General features: G+C 57.7%; 1 protein-coding gene across 4 annotated transcripts; it reads left to right on the top strand.

Annotated features, from left to right (window-relative positions):
• Positions 1–1,237: 1,237 nt before the first annotated feature.
• On the top strand, positions 1,238–16,413 carry PLD2 (phospholipase D2). Of its 4 annotated transcripts, none has more exons than XM_070061293.2 (25): positions 1,238–1,371; positions 1,824–1,932; positions 2,023–2,153; positions 2,245–2,387; positions 2,752–2,857; positions 2,947–3,012; positions 3,107–3,165; positions 3,291–3,383; positions 3,473–3,625; positions 4,065–4,214; positions 10,756–10,839; positions 10,968–11,046; positions 11,539–11,649; positions 12,161–12,331; positions 12,645–12,771; positions 12,931–13,049; positions 13,142–13,255; positions 13,352–13,456; positions 13,589–13,677; positions 13,769–13,882; positions 14,464–14,513; positions 14,774–14,908; positions 14,995–15,148; positions 15,394–15,508; positions 15,721–16,413. In XM_070061293.2, the coding sequence occupies exons 2-25, from the start codon at positions 1,824–1,826 to the stop codon at positions 15,943–15,945; spliced, it is 2,802 nt and encodes a 933-aa protein (XP_069917394.1). In that variant the 5' UTR covers positions 1,238–1,371; the 3' UTR covers positions 15,946–16,413. The 4 variants fall into 4 exon arrangements, with proteins under 4 accessions (XP_069917394.1, XP_089174408.1, XP_069917395.1 ...); XM_070061294.2 differs by having other exon boundaries at positions 1,286–1,371; positions 2,270–2,387; XM_089318282.1 differs by having other exon boundaries at positions 12,645–13,049.
• Positions 16,414–17,508: the final 1,095 nt, after the last annotated feature.

Here is a 17,508-nt window from a genome sequence, read left to right as displayed (position 1 = left end):
TTGATCCAGCTCCCTGATAATGCAACTGGGAAAGCAGCAGGTAACTGCCCAAGTGCTTGGGCCCCTGCCATCCATGTGGGAGACCTATATGGATCTCCTGGCTCCTGGCTTGAGCCTGGCCCAGTCTTGGCTGTTGTGGCCATTTGGAGAGTGAACCAGTGGATAGAAGATCTCTCTCTCCCTCTTGCTATTTCACTCAGCCTTTCAAATAAATTAAACCTTTTAAAAAGTTAACTATCAAGGGCCTGACTTCGTGGCATAGAGGGTAAGGCTGCTGCCTGCAACACTGCAATCCCATCTGGGTGCCACGTCTTGTCCTGGCTGCTCCACTTCGAATTCTGCTCCCTGCTAATGGCCTGGGAAAAGCAAAGGAAGATGGCTCAAGTGTTTGGGCCCCTGCCACCTACACGGGAGGCCCTGATGAAGCTCTTGGCTTCCCCCTGGCCCAGCCCAGACCATCTGGGATCTCCCTCTCTGTTAACTCTGACTTTCAAATAAATAATAAATTTTAAAAATTGAATCTAGCTTGTTGGCCATTGTAGAATACCTGGAACTACTGAAGCTTGTGGAAATGTGAAAATTGTGGAAAACGACTTGGCAGTTTCTTGTAGGTTAAACATACACTTATATGACCCAAAAACCCTACTGCTATTTACTCAAGAGAAATAAAAGCCACACAAAGACTTATACAGGAATGTTTATAGGAGTTTTATTCAGAGCAGTCAACTAGAAACAATCCAACCGTCCATCAGGAGTAGATAAAGCAACCTGCTTAGCTTAAAAAACAGAAATATAACAAAATGTCATTTTCCCTGGACTGTCCTTGTTTAAAAGTTCAGAGTCTACCACGGAGCAGGCGCGCAATAAATGTTTGGTGAATGAATGTAAGGGTGCATTTCCCCTCATCCCCTCCTTCTACAAACGCTCTCCGGGAAAAGGAGGCACCTGCAGGTGTCCCCGCGGAAGCGCGGCCAGCCTGGGGCCCGAGGCAGCGCAGCTGGTGGAGAGGCCAGCGCGGAGGGACGCGCGCGGTTGGAGCGCACACTGGGTGGCGACCGGGTGCCCTCGGACCGAGGGCACAGCCAGGCTGGGCGAAGGCGGCCCCCGGGCGGTGGGAGGTCCCCGGTCTCGCCGGGCCGGGCCGGGCCGGGCCGGGCCGGGGCGGGCCGAGGGCGGCGAGGGCGGCGGGGGCGGGACGCGCTAGGCGAGAATCCCGCGGAGGGGAGGCCGGGGCCCGTCCCGCCCCCGAGGGCAGGCCCGAGCCCCGGCCCCGCCCCGGCCCGCTGGGGTGTGGGCACCGGCTCCGGCTCGCGTTCGCCTCCGCTTCCCTCGGCTCGCGAAACCGCGCGGGCGCCGGCTGGAGCTGCCAGGGTGAGGGGGCCGGGCTGGGGGCGCCGCGGGGGTGTCGCGCCCCGGAGAGCGGGCGGGGACGAGACCGGCTGCGACCGGCGGGGGCCTCTGACTCAGCCGCACGCTCAGATTGCAGGAATCTTCTCCCGGGCAAGGAGCGCGCAACTTCCTCATTCCCGCCGGGACCCCCGCGCTCGGCCGGCCTGGCCCGGCCCGAGCCGCGTTGGCCCCGCGCTCTCTGGTTTCTGCGCTGCCCTAGTTCGGGACATCCGGGCTGGGTTGGGTGTACCCCGGGGGCTCCGGTTCGCGAGAGGGCGGAGTTGAGGGATCCTGCATCCTGGGGTAGGGGATGGAGGTTCTAGCCGCGTCACGGGGAGGTGGCCGGGCAGGAGGAGGTGAGAGGCGCAGGTGCGAGGCTGGGGGGTGGGACCTGCAGGGCTGATCGCCCCCCTGAGGCGGCCCCGCATTCCTAGATGACGGCGACCCCCAGGAGCCCCTTCTCCTCTGGGGACGACCTGGACTCCAGCCAGTTACAGATGGAGCCGGATGAGGTGGACACGCTGAGGGAGGGAGAGGACCCAGGTACTCAGGATCAAGGCCCCCGGGGGAGGGGAGCCGGGGAGGGCTGGGGCCCTCCTGGGGGCTCCAGTCTTGGACTTTGTCTCCTCCCAGCTGACCGGATGCACCCCTTTCTGGCCATCTACGACCTTCAGCCGATGAAAGCGCGCCCCTTGGTGTTCGCCCCTGGGGTCCCTGTCACAGCCCAGGTGGTGGGCACCGAAAGATACACCAGTGGATCCAAGGTGGCCAGGCAGGCCCCGGGGTGGGGGGGTGGGGTGGGCGTGGCTTTGGCCAGAGGGGAGGGGACATGGATTCAGCGACTCACATCCTCAGGTGGGAACCTGCACTCTGTATTCAGTCCGCCTGACGCACGGTGACTTTACCTGGACGACCAAGAAGAAGTTCCGTCATTTCCAGGAGCTGCACCGGGACCTCCTGAGACATAAAGTCCTGATGAGTCTGCTCCCCCTGGCCCGGTGAGGGGAGCCCAGCTGCATGGGGAGGGCAGACGCCCCTCGACCCGCGGCAGCCATTGCTCCTTTCTGTGCAGCCCACCCCCAGGCACCTCCCGGCCCCCAACTCCCCTGACCCTGGTTACTAGGAAACTTGCCCTGCTCAGCTCTCCCTGGCTGCGGTTTCGTGCCAACATCTCAGCTGGGCTGGGTGCCCAAAGTGGCCTTGGCAGCCTCTCCAATCCCAGGACAGGGAGGTCTGCCTTGTGCCAGCCCCCTGACCTCCTCCCAGACCCCAGCAGCCCAGCCTGCCAGTGCCTTTGCCCCCACCTGCGCCTCCACACCAGGCTTGGGACAGGGCCTGACCCGCACCCCATCCCTTCCGCAGCTTCGCTGTTCCCTCTTCTGTGACCCGAGAGGCCACCAACAGAGAGATGCCCTCTCTACCCCGAGCAGGTCATGAGGGCTCCAGCAGACACACAGCCAGCAAGCAGGTGCGGCAGACACCTGGTTCCCTGGGAAGGCGTCCCTCTGTGCACGTGGCTCTGGTCCCACCTGTTTCTCTTTCCCATTCCCACTTCAGAAATACCTGGAGAATTACCTCAACCGCCTCTTGACCATGTCCTTCTACCGCAACTACCACGCCATGGTGAGGTCCCCGAGGGGACGATGGGCCTGGGTCCACGGGGCCACGAGGGACCAAAGGCCAGGGGGCTCCTCTGCACTTTCGTCTTCCTCTGCAGACAGAGTTCCTGGAAGTCAGTCAGCTGTCCTTTATCCCAGACCTGGGCTCCAAAGGATTGTGAGTGTGGAACACCCCTCCCCCAGCCGTCTGCAGCCCTCACTCCCCAGCCCTTCCCGCCTGAGAACGGGGCGGGCAGGGGGCTGCAGCCCTCATCCAGCGTCTCTTCCTGGTTGTCCCCACAGGGAGGGCGTGATCCGGAAGCGCTCGGGTGGCCACCGCGTCCCTGGCCTCACCTGCTGTGGCAGAGACCAAGTTTGTTATCGCTGGTCCAAGAGGTGGGGGTGGGGACTGAGCAGCTGAGCGGGGGCTGGGGGTGAGGAAGGGGAGCTGGCGGGCAGGGAGGAACCGGAGCCCTTCCGTCCAGGTGGCTGGTAGTGAAAGACTCCTTCCTGCTGTACATGACCCTGGAGACCGGCGCCATCTCCTTTGTTCAGCTCTTTGACCCGGGCTTCGAGGTGCAGGTGGGGAAGAGGAGCACAGAGGCACGGTATGGGGTGCGCATCGACACCTCCCACAGGTGAGGGCTCCCTGGGGTGAGGGGACCCAACCTGCCACCCTCAGGGGGGTTCATGCGGGGCCGGGGGACCGTGGCAGAGAGGAAGGGAAGGCTTTTCCACTGCCTGGGATCCAAGTAGTTTTGAACCTGGGAACTGGTCCAGCCACATGCTTGGGATGCTCTTACAGTCTGGGGCCAGAGAGAGCAGCCCCTGTAAGCCGGGGAGGGGGGAGCCGTGCTCCCAGTGGAAGAGAAGCTCCCTTCTCATTTGCTCATTTGACGAACCTGAGTGCCTGAGCCAGGGCTGCTTGCTGGGCCCCGGCCAGGAGTTAAGTGTAGCCTGGCCCCACGGAGTCCTGATTAAGGACTAAGGGAGGAAGTAGGAAAAGGCTGAAACAGGGAGGTCCTTGGCAGGGTACGAAGGGCCAGGACCACTGGCCCCGTCCTCGTTCCCCTCCAGGTCCTTGATTCTCAAGTGCGGCAGCTACCGGCAGGCCCGGTGGTGGGCCCAGGAGATCACCGAGCTGGCTCAGGGCCTCGGCAAAGACTTCCTGCAGCTGCACCGGCATGAGAGCTTCGCCCCGCCCCGGCCTGGGACCTTGGCCCGGTGGTGAGACCCTGCTGTCCCTTCTGAGCCTGTGTGTGTGTGGCCTTCCTGACCCCCTGAGTTCTGTGGGTCCTGGGTCCTCTCTTATCCCTCTGACCCCTGCTGACCTCAGTGACCCTCCCTGACCTCCAGCCTCTTTAACCACACTGATCCCCCTGACTCCCCTCTGACCTTTCTGACCCCCAGGCTCGGTAATCTCCTCTGACCCCTGATCTCTCTGACCTCATACGACCTTTCAGATCCCCGCTACCACCCAGAGCTGCTCTCCGGGATCTCAGACCTCTCTGGTACATTTCTTCATTTAGTAAAGGTTTCCTAAGCACCTGCTATGTGTGGGACGCAGGCTTCTATGGTTGAGGGAAGTAAGTAATCCCATCATGAAATATCGTGATAGGTGCAGGGCACCGAACACAGACTGGGGGCGTCTGCTCAGCGTGAGGACCTGGGGACAAACTTCCAGAAGGCAGTAACCTCAAGGCTTGCTTAGCAAGACAAAGAAGAGGCCGCAGGGCAGTGCAGGCAGAGTGGACAGAAACAGCCTGGCGGGTCTGGGATCCTTGAGGCCTCAATATGGCTACAAAGCAGGGAGCAGCTGTCGGAGTAGGGGCTGGGAGTCAGCAGCCTGTGCTGAGCTGAGGAGGGTGAACTTGATCGCTGGCTCTGGGGCGTCATGGAAGAATTTTTTTTTCTTGGGGGCGGTGTTGAGATTTTGCTTTTGTTTTAGTTCTTATTTATATGAGAAGCAGAGAGACACAGAGAGAGAGAGAGAACATGCGCGCTCCTATCTGCTGACTCACTTCCCAAATGCCCGAAACGGCCAGGGCTGGGATGAGGTCACATCCAGGAGCTACAGGCCCAATCCAGGTTCCCACGTGGGTGGCGGGAACTCGGTCACTTGAGCATCACCATTGCCTCCCAAGGTCTGCATTAGCAGGAAGCGGGAGTCAAGGCCAGAGACAGATATTGAACCTTGCCAGTCAGGTACGTTCTGAACGGTGCCTCATTTGGCCTGCAAATGCCTGTCCCACAAGTGATTGTCATTTATTTGAGAGGCACAGAGATATTAAGAGATAGAGACAGGGACACACACACACACACACACACACATACACATACAAGCTCCTATCGGTTCATTCTTTAAATGCCCACAACAGCCTGGGCTAGGTTGGGACTGAAACCAGGAACTGGGAACTCAATCCAGGTCTCTCACGTGGATGGCAGGAACCCAACTACTTGAACCATTACTGCTGCCTCTTGGGGTCTGCATTATAGTAGGAAGCTGCAGTTAGGAAATGGAGCTAGGAATTGAACCCAATTACTCCAATGTGGGATATGGGTGTAACTTTTAGCATAAGAATTGATAATATGTAATACTTGATAGTTGAGAAGTATTTACTGTATGCTGGGAATTAAGTGTTTTACACGTATGAGAGTACTTCCAAAAGTTCATGGAAAATGGAATTAAAATGTTATTTTAGCAAAAAAATTAGAAATCTATGCATGTAAGGATTCTTCAAAAAGTTGATGGGCCGGCGCCGCGGCTCACTAGGCTAATCCTCTGCCTAGCGGCGCCGGCACACCGGGTTCTAGTCCTGGTCGGGGTGCCGGATTCTGTCCGGGTTGCTCCTCTTCCAGGCCAGCTCTCTGCTGTGGCCAGGGAGTGCAGTGGAGGATGGCCCAAGTGCTTGGGCCCTTCACCCCATGGGAGACCAGGAAAAGCACCTGGCTCCTGGCTCCTGCCATCGGATCAGCGCGGTGCGCAGGCCGCAGTGTGCCGGCCGCGGCGGCCATTGGAGGGTGAACCAACGGCAAAGGAAGACCTTTCTCTCTGTCTCTCTCTCACTGTCCACTCTGCCTGTCAAAAAAAAAAAAAAAAAAAGTTGATGACAAATGAGCAGTATGAAACAACCATCTATGGATTGTGGTTATTTTTGTACCACAAATAGTTTTTTTAAAAGATTTATTTATTTATTTATTTGAGAGGTAGAGTTACAGACAGTGAGAACAAGATACAGAGAGAATGGTCTTCCTTCTGTTGGTTCATCCCCCAAATGGCTGCTACGGCCAGAGCTATGCCGATCTGAAGCCAGGAGCCAGGTTCTTCCTCCTGGTCTCCCATGCAGGTGCAGGGCCCAAGCACTTGGGCCATCCTCCACTGCCTTCTTGGGCCACAGCAGAGAGCTGGACTGGAAGAGGAGCAACTAGGACTAGAACCAGGCACCTATATGGGATTCCATCACTGCAGGCGGAGGATTAGCCAAGTGAGCCATGGCATCGGCCCCCACAAATAGGTTTAAAAAAAAAAAATCCAGGGATGGGCCAGGCCAAAGCCAGCCTACAACTCCATCCTGGGTCTCTCCTGTGAGTGGGAGGGGCCCAAACACTTGGGGCATCCTCCGCTGCCCTCCCAGGAGTACCAGCAGGAAGCCAGATCAGAAGTGGAGCAGCCAGGACTCAAACCAGCACTCTGATGTGGGACGGTAGCAGTGCAAGCTGTGGCTCCACCGGCTACGCCACAATACTAGCCCCGGTGAACTTAGCTTTTAATTAGATTTTCCATGAATTTCTTGAAGTATCTTTTGTGTTAGCCTGTTGGATCTTCCCAACAACTTTATGAGGCAAGTACACCCGTTATTGCCATTTTACTCAGGAGAAAACGGAGCCCAGGAGAGATTAAGTAACTTGTCCAAGTTACAGAACGTTGTGAAGAGTGGAACCAAGGTTCAAATCCGTGTAGTCTGGGCTAAGACTGTTCCTAACTGCCATTCTAGACTACTACTTGTTAAACAACCAAATAGTATGACAGCTTATTAAGTAAACAATGGAAGGCCCTCCTCATGGCACAGTCCTTTACCTACCTCCCTTATTCTTCCCTCTACCCCCCAAATCCCATTTCTTCACCTGAAGAAACCCTGGCAAAAGTTCTGTGCGTGTGTGTGTGTGTGTTTAATTTATATGAAAGGCAGAGACAGAGAGGGAGATCTTCCATCTGCTGGTTCACTCCCCAAATGACCACAACAGCCAGGTCTGGGCCAGGCCAAAGCCAGGAGCCAGGAACTCCCTTTGGGTCTCCCACATGGGTGGCAGCACCCAAAGTACTTTCCCAGGCATGCTAGCGGGGAACTGGATTGGAAGTGGAGCAGCTGGGACTCAAACTGGCACTCGGCTATGGGATGCCGATGTTGCAAGTAGTGGCTTACCAGGCTGCCCCGCAACACCTGCTCCTGGCACCTGTGTAAGATTATCTCCTAGAGCCTCTCCTGCATGTTTTTATATATGTGTGCATGCACATATGTTGCTTTTTGTTTTAACTTAAATGAAATCCTTCACCCTCTCCAGCTTATTTTGTTCACTTAATATATTTGAGATTAGACATTTAAATTGTTTTCCATTTTTCATTCTTACAAACAGTGCTTTGATGAGCACAGTCTTTGAGGGTTTTATAGAATGCATTCCTAGAAAAATAATTACTGGGGCCAGCATCCCATATGAGTGTTAGTTCGAGTCCCGGCTGCTCCCCTTGCCATCCAGGTCTCTAATAGTGTGCCTGGGAAGCAGCAAAAGGTGGCCCAAGTGCTTAAGATCCTGTTACCCATGTGGAAGACCCAAATGGAGTTCCTGGCTTCTGGCTTTGGCCTGGCCCAGCCCCAGCCTTTGCAGCCATTTGGGGAGTGAACCATCAGATGAAAGATTCTCTCTCTCCCTCTCTTTTCCTCTCTCTCAATGTAACTGCCTTTCAATAAATAAATAAATATTCAAGAAAAAAAAGAATTACTATGTGTATTTAATGGTATTAAAGGATCTGCACATTTACTATTTTGATAGATATTGCCAAATTTTTTTTCTAAAAGGATTATATAATTAACATATATCTCCATATATCTTCATAGTCTATGAGAACACTCACTTTCCCATATGCCATTACTGAATGTTACTAATTATATTAGCTTTTTTTTTTTTTTTTGATAGAGTTCCCATCTGCTTGTTCACTCCCCAAATGCCCATAATAGCTGGGGCTGTGCCAAGCTGAAGCCAGCAGCCAGGAACCCACTCCAAGCCTCCTGCCTAGGTGGCAAGAACTCAGCCATCACCTGTTGCCTCCCAGTGTCGGCACTGGTAAGAAGCTGGGTTCAGGAGCTGAAGCCAGGAATTGAACCCAGGCATGTCAATGTGGGACACAGGCACTTTTTTTTTTTTTTAAGATTTTAATTATTTATTGGAGAGGCAGAATTACAGAGAAAGGGAGAGACAGAGAAAAACGTCTTCCATCTGCTAGTTCACTTCCCAAATGGTTGCAGTGGCTGGAGCTAGGCTGGTCAGGAGCCAGGAACCAGGAGCCAGGAGCTTCTAGGTCTCCCATGCAGGTGCAAGGACCCAAACATTTGGTCCATCTTCTGCTTTGCCAGGCCATAGCAGAGAGCTGGATGGGACTAGAATTGGTACCCATATGGGATGCTGGCACTGCAGGTGGAGGCTTAGCCACAGGATTCAATCACCTTTTTTTTTTTTTTAGATTTATTTTATTTATTTGAAAGACAGAGTTACAGAGAGCGATAGAGACAGAAAGGTCTTCTATCTGCTGGTTCACTCCACAGATGGCCGCAATGGCTGGAGCTATGCTGATCCGAAGCCAGGAGCCAGGAGCTTCTTCTGGGTCTCCCACGCAGGTGCAGGGGCCCAAAGATACTTGGGCCATCTTCTACTGCTATCCCAGGCCATAGCAGAGAGCTGGATTGGAAGAGGAGCAGCCAGGACTCGAACTGATGCTCATATGGGATGCCGGCGCTTCAGGCCAGGGCATTAACTCACTGCACCACAGTGCCGGCCCAGGATTTAATCATCATCATCAATGCCAGCCACTAGGCCTGATGCCAGCCCAGTTTTAACTTTTGCCAATCTAGTGTTATTTCAGGGACAAGTGCTATGGTGCAGTTCAAGATGCCAGATGGAATGCTGGCATCCCATATTAGAATGCCTGGGTTCAAGTCCTAGCTCTACTTCTAATTCTAACTTCCTGCTAACGTACACCCTGGGGGGGCAGGAGGTGATGGCTCAAGTACTGCCACCCTTGTAGGAGACCCAGATGGAGTTTGGATTGAGTCCTGGCTCTGGCCTGGTCCAGCCCTGGTTATTGTGGCTTCTGGGGAATGAACCAGCAGATGGAAGATCTCTAGATGGCCGCAATAGCCAAATCTGGGCCAGGCCAGAGCCAGGTGCCAGGAGCTTCTTCTGGGTCTCTCAGATGGGGAGCAAGGGCCCAAACACTTGAGCCATCCTCCACTGCCTTCCCAGGCCATTAGCAGGGAGCTGGATTGGAAGTGGAGCAGCCAGGACATGAACTGATGCCCATATGGGATGCCAGTGTGTCGGGGGCAGGCTGTGGCTTTACATGCTATGTCACAATGCTGGCCCATTATTTAGTTTAGTTTTAATTTCCATTTCTGTTGATTAGTGAAACTGAACATTTTCCCCTATGATTGGCTATTTTAACTTGCTCTGTGAACTGTCTGCTTCTTATTTGCTCATTTTTCAGTTGCTTTGTTACTGATTTGTTTGTATGATTTACTGAACACACTGCAAGGAAGCAGCAGGCAGGCAGGTCAGGTAGGGGTGACGACTGTTGCCTGCTTGTATGATACATCAACCTTCTCAGCCAATTTCTTTCATTGATTGTGTCTCTAAAAAATTTATTTATTTGAAAGGCAGTGACAGAGAGGGAGAAAGAGAGAGACCTACCTGCTGGTTCACTACCCATATGGCCACAACAGCCAGGTCTGGGCCAGGCCAAAGCCAGAAGCCAGGAACTCTATCCTGGTCTCCCATATGGGTGGCAAGGGCCCAAGTAGCTGGGCCATCTGCTGCCCTCCCAGGCGCATTAGCTAAAGGCTGGATCAGAAGCAGAGCAGCTGGGACTACAACCAGCGCTCTGATAGGAGATGCCGGCGGCTCCGGGGGGGCCTCGCCTGCTGCACCACACACCAGCTCCTGTGTCTTTATTCAGCTCATACTGGCAAACCTTAGTGGCAAAGCCCACGCTGATATATCTTTTTATTTATTTATTTATTTATTTATTTATTTTTGACAGGCAGAGTGGACAGTGAGAGGGAGAGAGAGAGAGAGTCAGAGAGAAAGGTCTTCCTTTGCCGTTGGTTCACCCTCCAATGGCCGCCGCGGCCAGCGCGCTGCAGCCGGCGCACCGTGCTGATCCGATGGCAGGAGCCAGGTGCTTCTCCTGGTCTCCCATGGGATGCAGGGCCCAAGTACTTGGGCCATCCTCCACTGCACCCCCTGGCCACAGCAGAGAGCTGGCCTGGAAGAGGGGCAACCGGGACTAGAACCCGGTGTGCCGGCACCGCAAGGCGGAGGATTAGCCTAGTGAGCCGTGGCGCCGGCCCTGATATATCTTGATGCCCTCTGACCTCCCTGCTCATTTCTGATCTTTGACCCTGCTGTCACCTCTGACCCCTGACTGTCCTCCCACTTCACTCTCCAGAGCTTTCTGGCCCCTGACTCCCCTGACCTCCCTGGCTCGGCCTCCCCCCAGGTTCGTGAATGGGGCAGGTTACTTTGCTGCTGTGGCCGACGCCATCCTGCGGGCTCGAGAGGAGATTTTCATCACAGACTGGTGGTGAGTGGGGAAAGGCACTTGGGAGCTGGGGGGACCAGGCCCGCGGCTGATCAGCAGATGGGTGAGAGGAGAAGCAGCGGGGGAGCAGTGGCCTTGGCTTGTCCCTCACCACCTGCCCTCGCCCCCAGGTTGAGTCCTGAGGTGTACCTGAAGCGCCCGGCCCATTCGGACGACTGGAGACTGGACATTTTGCTCAAGAGAAAGGCGGTGAGGAGTGTGGTCAGGCTGCCGCCCAGGCATGGCGAGGTTTATGGGCAGAGGGCGATTGGAGACGCTGCAGTGTGGGAGGAAGAAGCGGATGCGAGGCTTCAGGGGAGGGGAACTGCCCGTCCTGGCACCTGCTCCCTCCTCCCTGAGCAGAACTTGCACCTCCCTGTCCTGCCCCCCCCCCCCGGCAGAGGCTTCTCTGGTCCCGTACAACTTCATTGTGTCACCTGGGTGTGTGCGTGTCCCTCTCTCTCACTACTTCCAGGGCAAGGCCCAGTGCCTGCCACGGAGGGGGCATGTGTGGATGTTGACGGACAGGAGGAGGATGTGTGGGTGAGATGGATGGATGGACGGATAGGAGTTGGGGAGGTCGAACGACAGCTGGGCAGGTGGCCGGATGGACGAACGGTAGATGGGAGATGAGCGGGTGCGTGACAGTTCGGGAAGGGTGGAAGGGGGCTCCTAGGATCTGATTCCCGCGCTCACCGCCAGGAGGAGGGTGTTCGTGTGTCCGTGCTGCTGTTTAAGGAAGTGGAATTGGCCTTGGGCATCAACAGTGGCTACAGCAAGAGGACGCTGATGCTGCTGCACCCCAACGTAAAGGTGGCTCCTGAGCCCGAGACCCCTCCCCCAGCCGCCCTCTCCCCTCCCCCAAGCCCAGAGACCCCTCCCCCAGCCACCCTCTCTCCTCCCCCTCAGCCCGGAGACCCCTCCACCTGGCTGCCCTCTCCCTCCCCCAGAGCCCGAAGACCCCTCCACCCGGCCGCCCTCTCCCCTCCCCCCCCAGCCCAGAGACCCCTCCCCCAGCTGCCCTCTCCCCTCCCCCTAAGCCCAGAGACCCCTCCCCCAGCCACCCTCTCCCTCCCCCCTCAGCCCGGAGACCCCTCCATCTGGCTGCCCTCTCCTCCCCCAGAGCCCGAAGACCCCTCCCCCCGGCCGCCCTCTCCCCTCCCCCCCCAGCCCAGAGACCCCTCCCCCCGGCCGCCCTCTCCCTCCCCCCCCAGCCCGGAGACCTCCCCCACCCGGCCACCCTCTTCCCCTTCCCCTCCCTCCCAACAGCCTCTACCTTCTCTCACTCCAACCCCCCTTCTTGTCTGCTCCACGCCTGCCCCAGGTGATGCGGCACCCAGACCAGGTGACGCTGTGGGCTCACCATGAGAAGCTGCTGGTGGTGGACCAGGTGGTGGCCTTCTTGGGGGGGCTGGACCTTGCCTACGGGCGCTGGGACGACCTGCACTACAGACTGACAGACCTTGACAACTCTTCTGAGTCAGCCACCGCCCAGGTAACCCCCCACCCCAGGTCCTCCTGAGCCCCACCCTGACTCCACATCGCTTCCCAGCTCCACTCCTTCCAGGCTCTTTCTGGAACCCCAAGAACCCCTCTGGAACATGTCGCAGCCCCTCCCCCATCCCTCTGAGGCTGCCCAGCGCGGCTGCAGGGAAGGCTGGGAAACCAAACTCTCTCTGCCTCATTCCTCCTCTCCGTGTCTCTCGCACTCTTTCAGTGCTCCTGTCTTCTCTGTGGCCTGGCTCGGTGTGGCCCCCGTGACCGTGACCTCTCCTTGCCCCCCTGCCTTGGGTGTGTTCCCCCTGCAGCCTCACCTGCCACAGCCAGACCCTGAAGCCTCCCCAGACCTGTCTCACAACCACCTCTTCTGGCTGGGCAAGGACTACAGCAACCTCATTGCCAAGGACTGGGTGCAGCTGGACCGGCCTTTTGAAGGTGAGGTCCTCTCCCCCGAAGCCCCTGAGTGCAGACAGCAGGGGCAGAAGCTGACACGGGGACTGGGACTGGGATGCGCTGGGCCCAGGCATCTCTCCGCCATGATCCTCCTACCCCCCTGCCCCAATCATCCATCCCTGACTCTCCTGGGACCCCCAGATTTCATTGACAGGGAGACCACCCCCCGGATGCCATGGCGGGACATCGGGGTGGTTGTCCATGGCCCACCTGCCCGTGACCTTGCCCGCCACTTCATCCAGCGATGGAACTTCACCAAGGTGCCCGCCCCTCCCACAGGGGCAGGAGGGAAGGAAGGAGGGAGGGAGCTGGGGACAGCCACCCCCTGCTGATGCTGCCCTCTTCACCTCAGACCACCAAGGCCAAGTACAAGATACCCATGTACCCCTACCTGCTGCCCAAGTCCACCAGCACTGCAAACCATCTCCCTTTCACCATCTCCGGGGGACAGTGCACCACTGTGCAGGTGGGGGCCCCACTTCAGCCCTGTCTCCCTGACGAGTGAGGCTCCCGAGCTTGCCCTCTCTGGGTTGGCACCACATCCTGTCCACCGTCCCTCCAGGTCCTGCGGTCCGTGGACCGCTGGTCAGCGGGCACTTCGGAGAGCTCCATCCTCAATGCGTACCTGCACACCATCCGGGAGAGCCGCCACTTCCTCTACATTGAGGTCTGCCTGGGGCGAGGTGGAGGATGTGCCGCGAGAGGGACCTGGGATGTCAGTGGAATCGCTCACCCAGGGCTGGCGTGGCTGGCGCTGGGCTGGGAGACTGCTGACGTCTGTCTTTGACCCTTGCCCCAGAACCAGTTCTTCATTAGCTGCTCAGATGGGCGGTCGGTTCTGAACAAGGTGGGCGATGAGATCGTGGACAGAATTCTGAAGGCCCACAAGTAAGGGGCGGGGGGCGGGGCTTACGCCCAGCCGGAAGGGGTGGGGCTTTAGGGTCCTGTCACCCACTGCTGACCCCGCCCCTCTCCCCAGCCAGGGGCAGCGTTTCCGGGTCTATGTGCTTTTGCCCCTGCTCCCTGGCTTCGAGGGCGACATCTCTACAGGCGGGGGCAACTCCATCCAGGCCATTCTGCACTTCACCTACAGGTGTTCCCCCTCCCACCTGTGCCTCCCTCCTCCCTGTCCTGACCCCCTCCCACCTGTGCCTCCCTCCTCACTGTCCTGACCCTCTCCCACCTGTGCCTCCCTCCTCACTGTCCTGACCCCCTCCCACCTGTGCCTCCCTCCTCACTGTCCTGACCCCCTCCCACCTGTGCCTCCCTCCTCACTGTCCTGACCCCCTCCCACCTGTGCCTCCCTCCTCACTGTCCTGATCCCCTCCCACCTCTGCCTCCCTCCTCACTGTCCTGACCCCCTCCCACCTGTGCCTCCCTCCTCACTGTCCTGATCCCCTCCCACCTCTGCCTCCCTCCTCACTGTCCTGACCCCCTCCCACCTCTGCCTCCCTCCTCACTGTCCTGACCCCTTTCTGCTGGATCTTTGAGGGCCTTCCCTCCCCTCGCCGACCCCCACCCCCGCCTCTGCCTCCCTCCCCCGGCCTCCACATCCCTCTTCCCCCAGCCTCCACCTCCCTCCCCCAGCCTCCATCCCCCTCCCCTGCCTCCACCCCCCCCACTTCCGCCCCCCTACCCCCAGCCTCCACATCCCTCCCCTTTTTCTTGCCTCAGGACCCTGTGTCGTGGGGAGTATTCCATACTGCACCGCCTCAAAGCAGCCAGTAAGTGCTGGGGGCAGGGGGCTCGAGGCCTGGGCCCTGGGAGGGAGAGATTCTGGAGCTGGAGGCCTGGGGGTGGAGAGGAAGCTACCCTGGCCACAGGTGGCCTTGGACTGCGGGGAGAAGTATACAGGACCGTAGGGAGAAGTATACAGGCTGCAGGAACCAATTCTGAATGAGGAGAGAGGTGGGACAGGACGGCGCTGGCCTGCGGTAGGCACCTCTCATCTGCCCCCTCCCCTCCCTGGCCTTCCTATGCGCAGTGGGGACAGCGTGGCGGGACTACATATCCATCTGCGGACTCCGCACCCACGGAGAGCTGGGCGGGCACCCGGTCTCAGAGCTCATCTACATCCACAGCAAGATGCTCATTGCGGACGACCGCACAGTCATCATCGGTCCGTGCTGGGTGGGAGGGAGGGGGTGGAGGGGATGCGGTGTGGGTGGGTGGGCCCTGGCAGAGCGAGTGTCTGCACCCACCCAGGTTCTGCCAACATCAATGACCGGAGCTTGCTGGGGAAGCGGGACAGTGAGCTGGCTGTGCTGATTGAGGACACAGAGATGGAGCCGTCCCTCATGGATGGGGCCGAGTACCAGGCAGGCAGATTCGCCTTGAGTTTGCGCAAACACTGCTTCAGGTAGAGCCGGGTGCGGGGGTGAGGGGAGGCCAGGGCAGGGCGGAGGGGTGCAGGGAGAGAAGTATTTGAAAGATTTTCAGCACCAATGTTCAGACAAATCAAAGCTTTGCTGGCCTCATTCACGCTTATCTTACTGTTTCCTCTCACATCTGTTTTGAATTACCTGGGTAGGGACAACACAACCTTCTAGCACTCAGTCTCTGAGTATCCTAACCTGGTGCTGCTGGGACCCCTTTGTCCTGTAGTGTGATTCTTGGCGCAAATGCCCGGCCGGACCTGGATCTCCGAGACCCTGTGTGTGACGACTTCTTCCAGTTGTGGCAAGCAACAGCGGAAAACAATGCCAATATCTACGAGCAGGTGGGAGCTGAGGGGCGCTGGCCTGAGCCCCTCCACTCCGGCATTGTCAGAAGGGGGATGAGGGCCTGGGGGGAGGCCACTCTGGAGGAAGTCAGTGACCCTGGTCAGTGCTGGGGGTCTGGAGAGATGATCGGGGGCGGGGGCGGGGGTGGAGGAGTCCGGTTGGAGGAGTCCCCTCCAGCTGACTGGCCTCGGTGCCCCGTTGCCCACAGATCTTCCGCTGCCTGCCATCCAATGCCACGCGCTCCCTGCGGACTCTCCGGGAGTACGTGGCCGTGGAGCCCCTGGCCGTGGTCAGCCCTCCCTTGGCCAGGTCGGAGCTCACCCAGGTCCAGGGCCACTTGGTCCACTTCCCCCTCAAGTTCCTGGAGGATGAGTCTTTGCTGCCGCCGCTGGGCAGCAAGGAAGGCATGATTCCCCTGGAGGTGTGGACGTAGCAGAGGCTCCGCTCGCTCGGGCAGAGGGCGCCGGCTGCCTGCTCCTTTACCCCAAGGACTGAGGGCCGTGCAGGCACAAGCAGTGTCCCAGAAGGTGCTGGGGAAGCCACTGAGGGCCCTTCCTTGAGAAGTGGCCAGAGGGGGCGCTCTCATCCCTGGGCAGAGGGGGATGGAGAGGGGTCCAGACGGCTCATCCGCCTTGCTGCCCAGCTCAAACCACTGCTGCTAGGACGTAGGGGGTGGGACTTCTCATTGCAGGAGGAGGGGCCTCCCCATCTCCCCCTTTCTCCTCCCGTCCTCTCCAACCCATTGCGGCCAGGGTGGAGGGGAGGGCAGGGCCCCTGCAGGCTGCACCCCACACGGGGATGAGGATGAGCACACACTAATTCCCTCCGCCAGCCTACTGACAGACACTAACTGTGTACCAGTGCAATAAGCATTTCATAAATAAACGTCTAGAAAAGCCCACGCCTGTCTTCCTGGAGGGCCTGAGTCCTTGTCGCAGCCACCCAGAGCACCAGTCCCCTTCCTACCCCACTCCTTTCTTCTGCATCCTGTCCTGGAGAGGGCTATAGGCTTGAGGTCAGGGAGAACAGAACTGAGCCTGAATCCTACACCTGTCACTTAGAAGCTGGGGGGTGGGGCATGGCGGTGAGGGTTTAGCCTAGCAGTGGCGATGTCCCACATCCGAGAGCCTGGGTTCAATGCCTGGACTCTTTGTCAGAGCCGACCCTGGGAGGCAGTAGTGATGGCTCAAATGATTGAGTTCCTGACACCCACATGCGAGGCCTTGATTGAGTTCCTAGCACCCAGATTTGGCCCCCAGCTCAGCCCTGGCCATTGCGGGCATTTGAGGGAGAGAATTGGTGGGACTTCTTGCTCTCTCAAATTTTCAACAATAAAAGATGTGGGGGCAGGTGTTGTGGTGCAGCAGGTTAAGTTGCCCCTTGGGATGCCTGCATCCCACATCAGAGTGCCTGGTTTGAGTCCCAGCTACTCTGCACGTCCAATCCAGCTTCCTGCTGATGTGCCTGAGAGGCAGCAGGTGATGGCCCCGGTCCTTGGGGTCCTGTAACCCGCACGGACACAGCTCCTGGCTCCTGACTTGAGTCTGGCCTAGCCCTGTTGCAGGCATCTGGGAACTTAATCAGTTGATGCAAAACTCATCTCTGTCTGTCTCTCCCTCTGTGTGTTTCCCCTTCTCTGTCATTCTGCCTTTCAATTAAATTAATTTTTTTAAACAATTGCTAACTTGCAAAACATTTAAAAAATAAAGAAGCCCGAAGGCCTTGTCAGGTTACTTCTCTGGGACTTGTTGATCCCAACTGGGAAATGAGAATATTTACACGATTGGTTCGTGTAAAGACTGGCACTGACTGCTGCACTACAACGAAGTCCCCACCCCATGGCATGTATGTTCTGGAGCCCCCCAGTCCAGGCCGGTAGCCATCTTCTGCTGCCTTCCCGGGCACATTAGCAGGAAGCTGGATTGGGAGATGAGCAGTCAGGATTCGCAATGGTATTCAGATATGAGATGCCGGCATCGCAAGCGGCAGCTTAACT

This window comes from Oryctolagus cuniculus, chromosome 17 (assembly GCF_051225735.1).
Source record: "Oryctolagus cuniculus isolate XC-2025 breed Fujian yellow rabbit chromosome 17, ASM5122573v1, whole genome shotgun sequence".
NCBI lineage: Eukaryota > Metazoa > Chordata > Mammalia > Lagomorpha > Leporidae > Oryctolagus > Oryctolagus cuniculus.
This window is presented reverse-complemented; position numbering and strand designations above follow the sequence as displayed.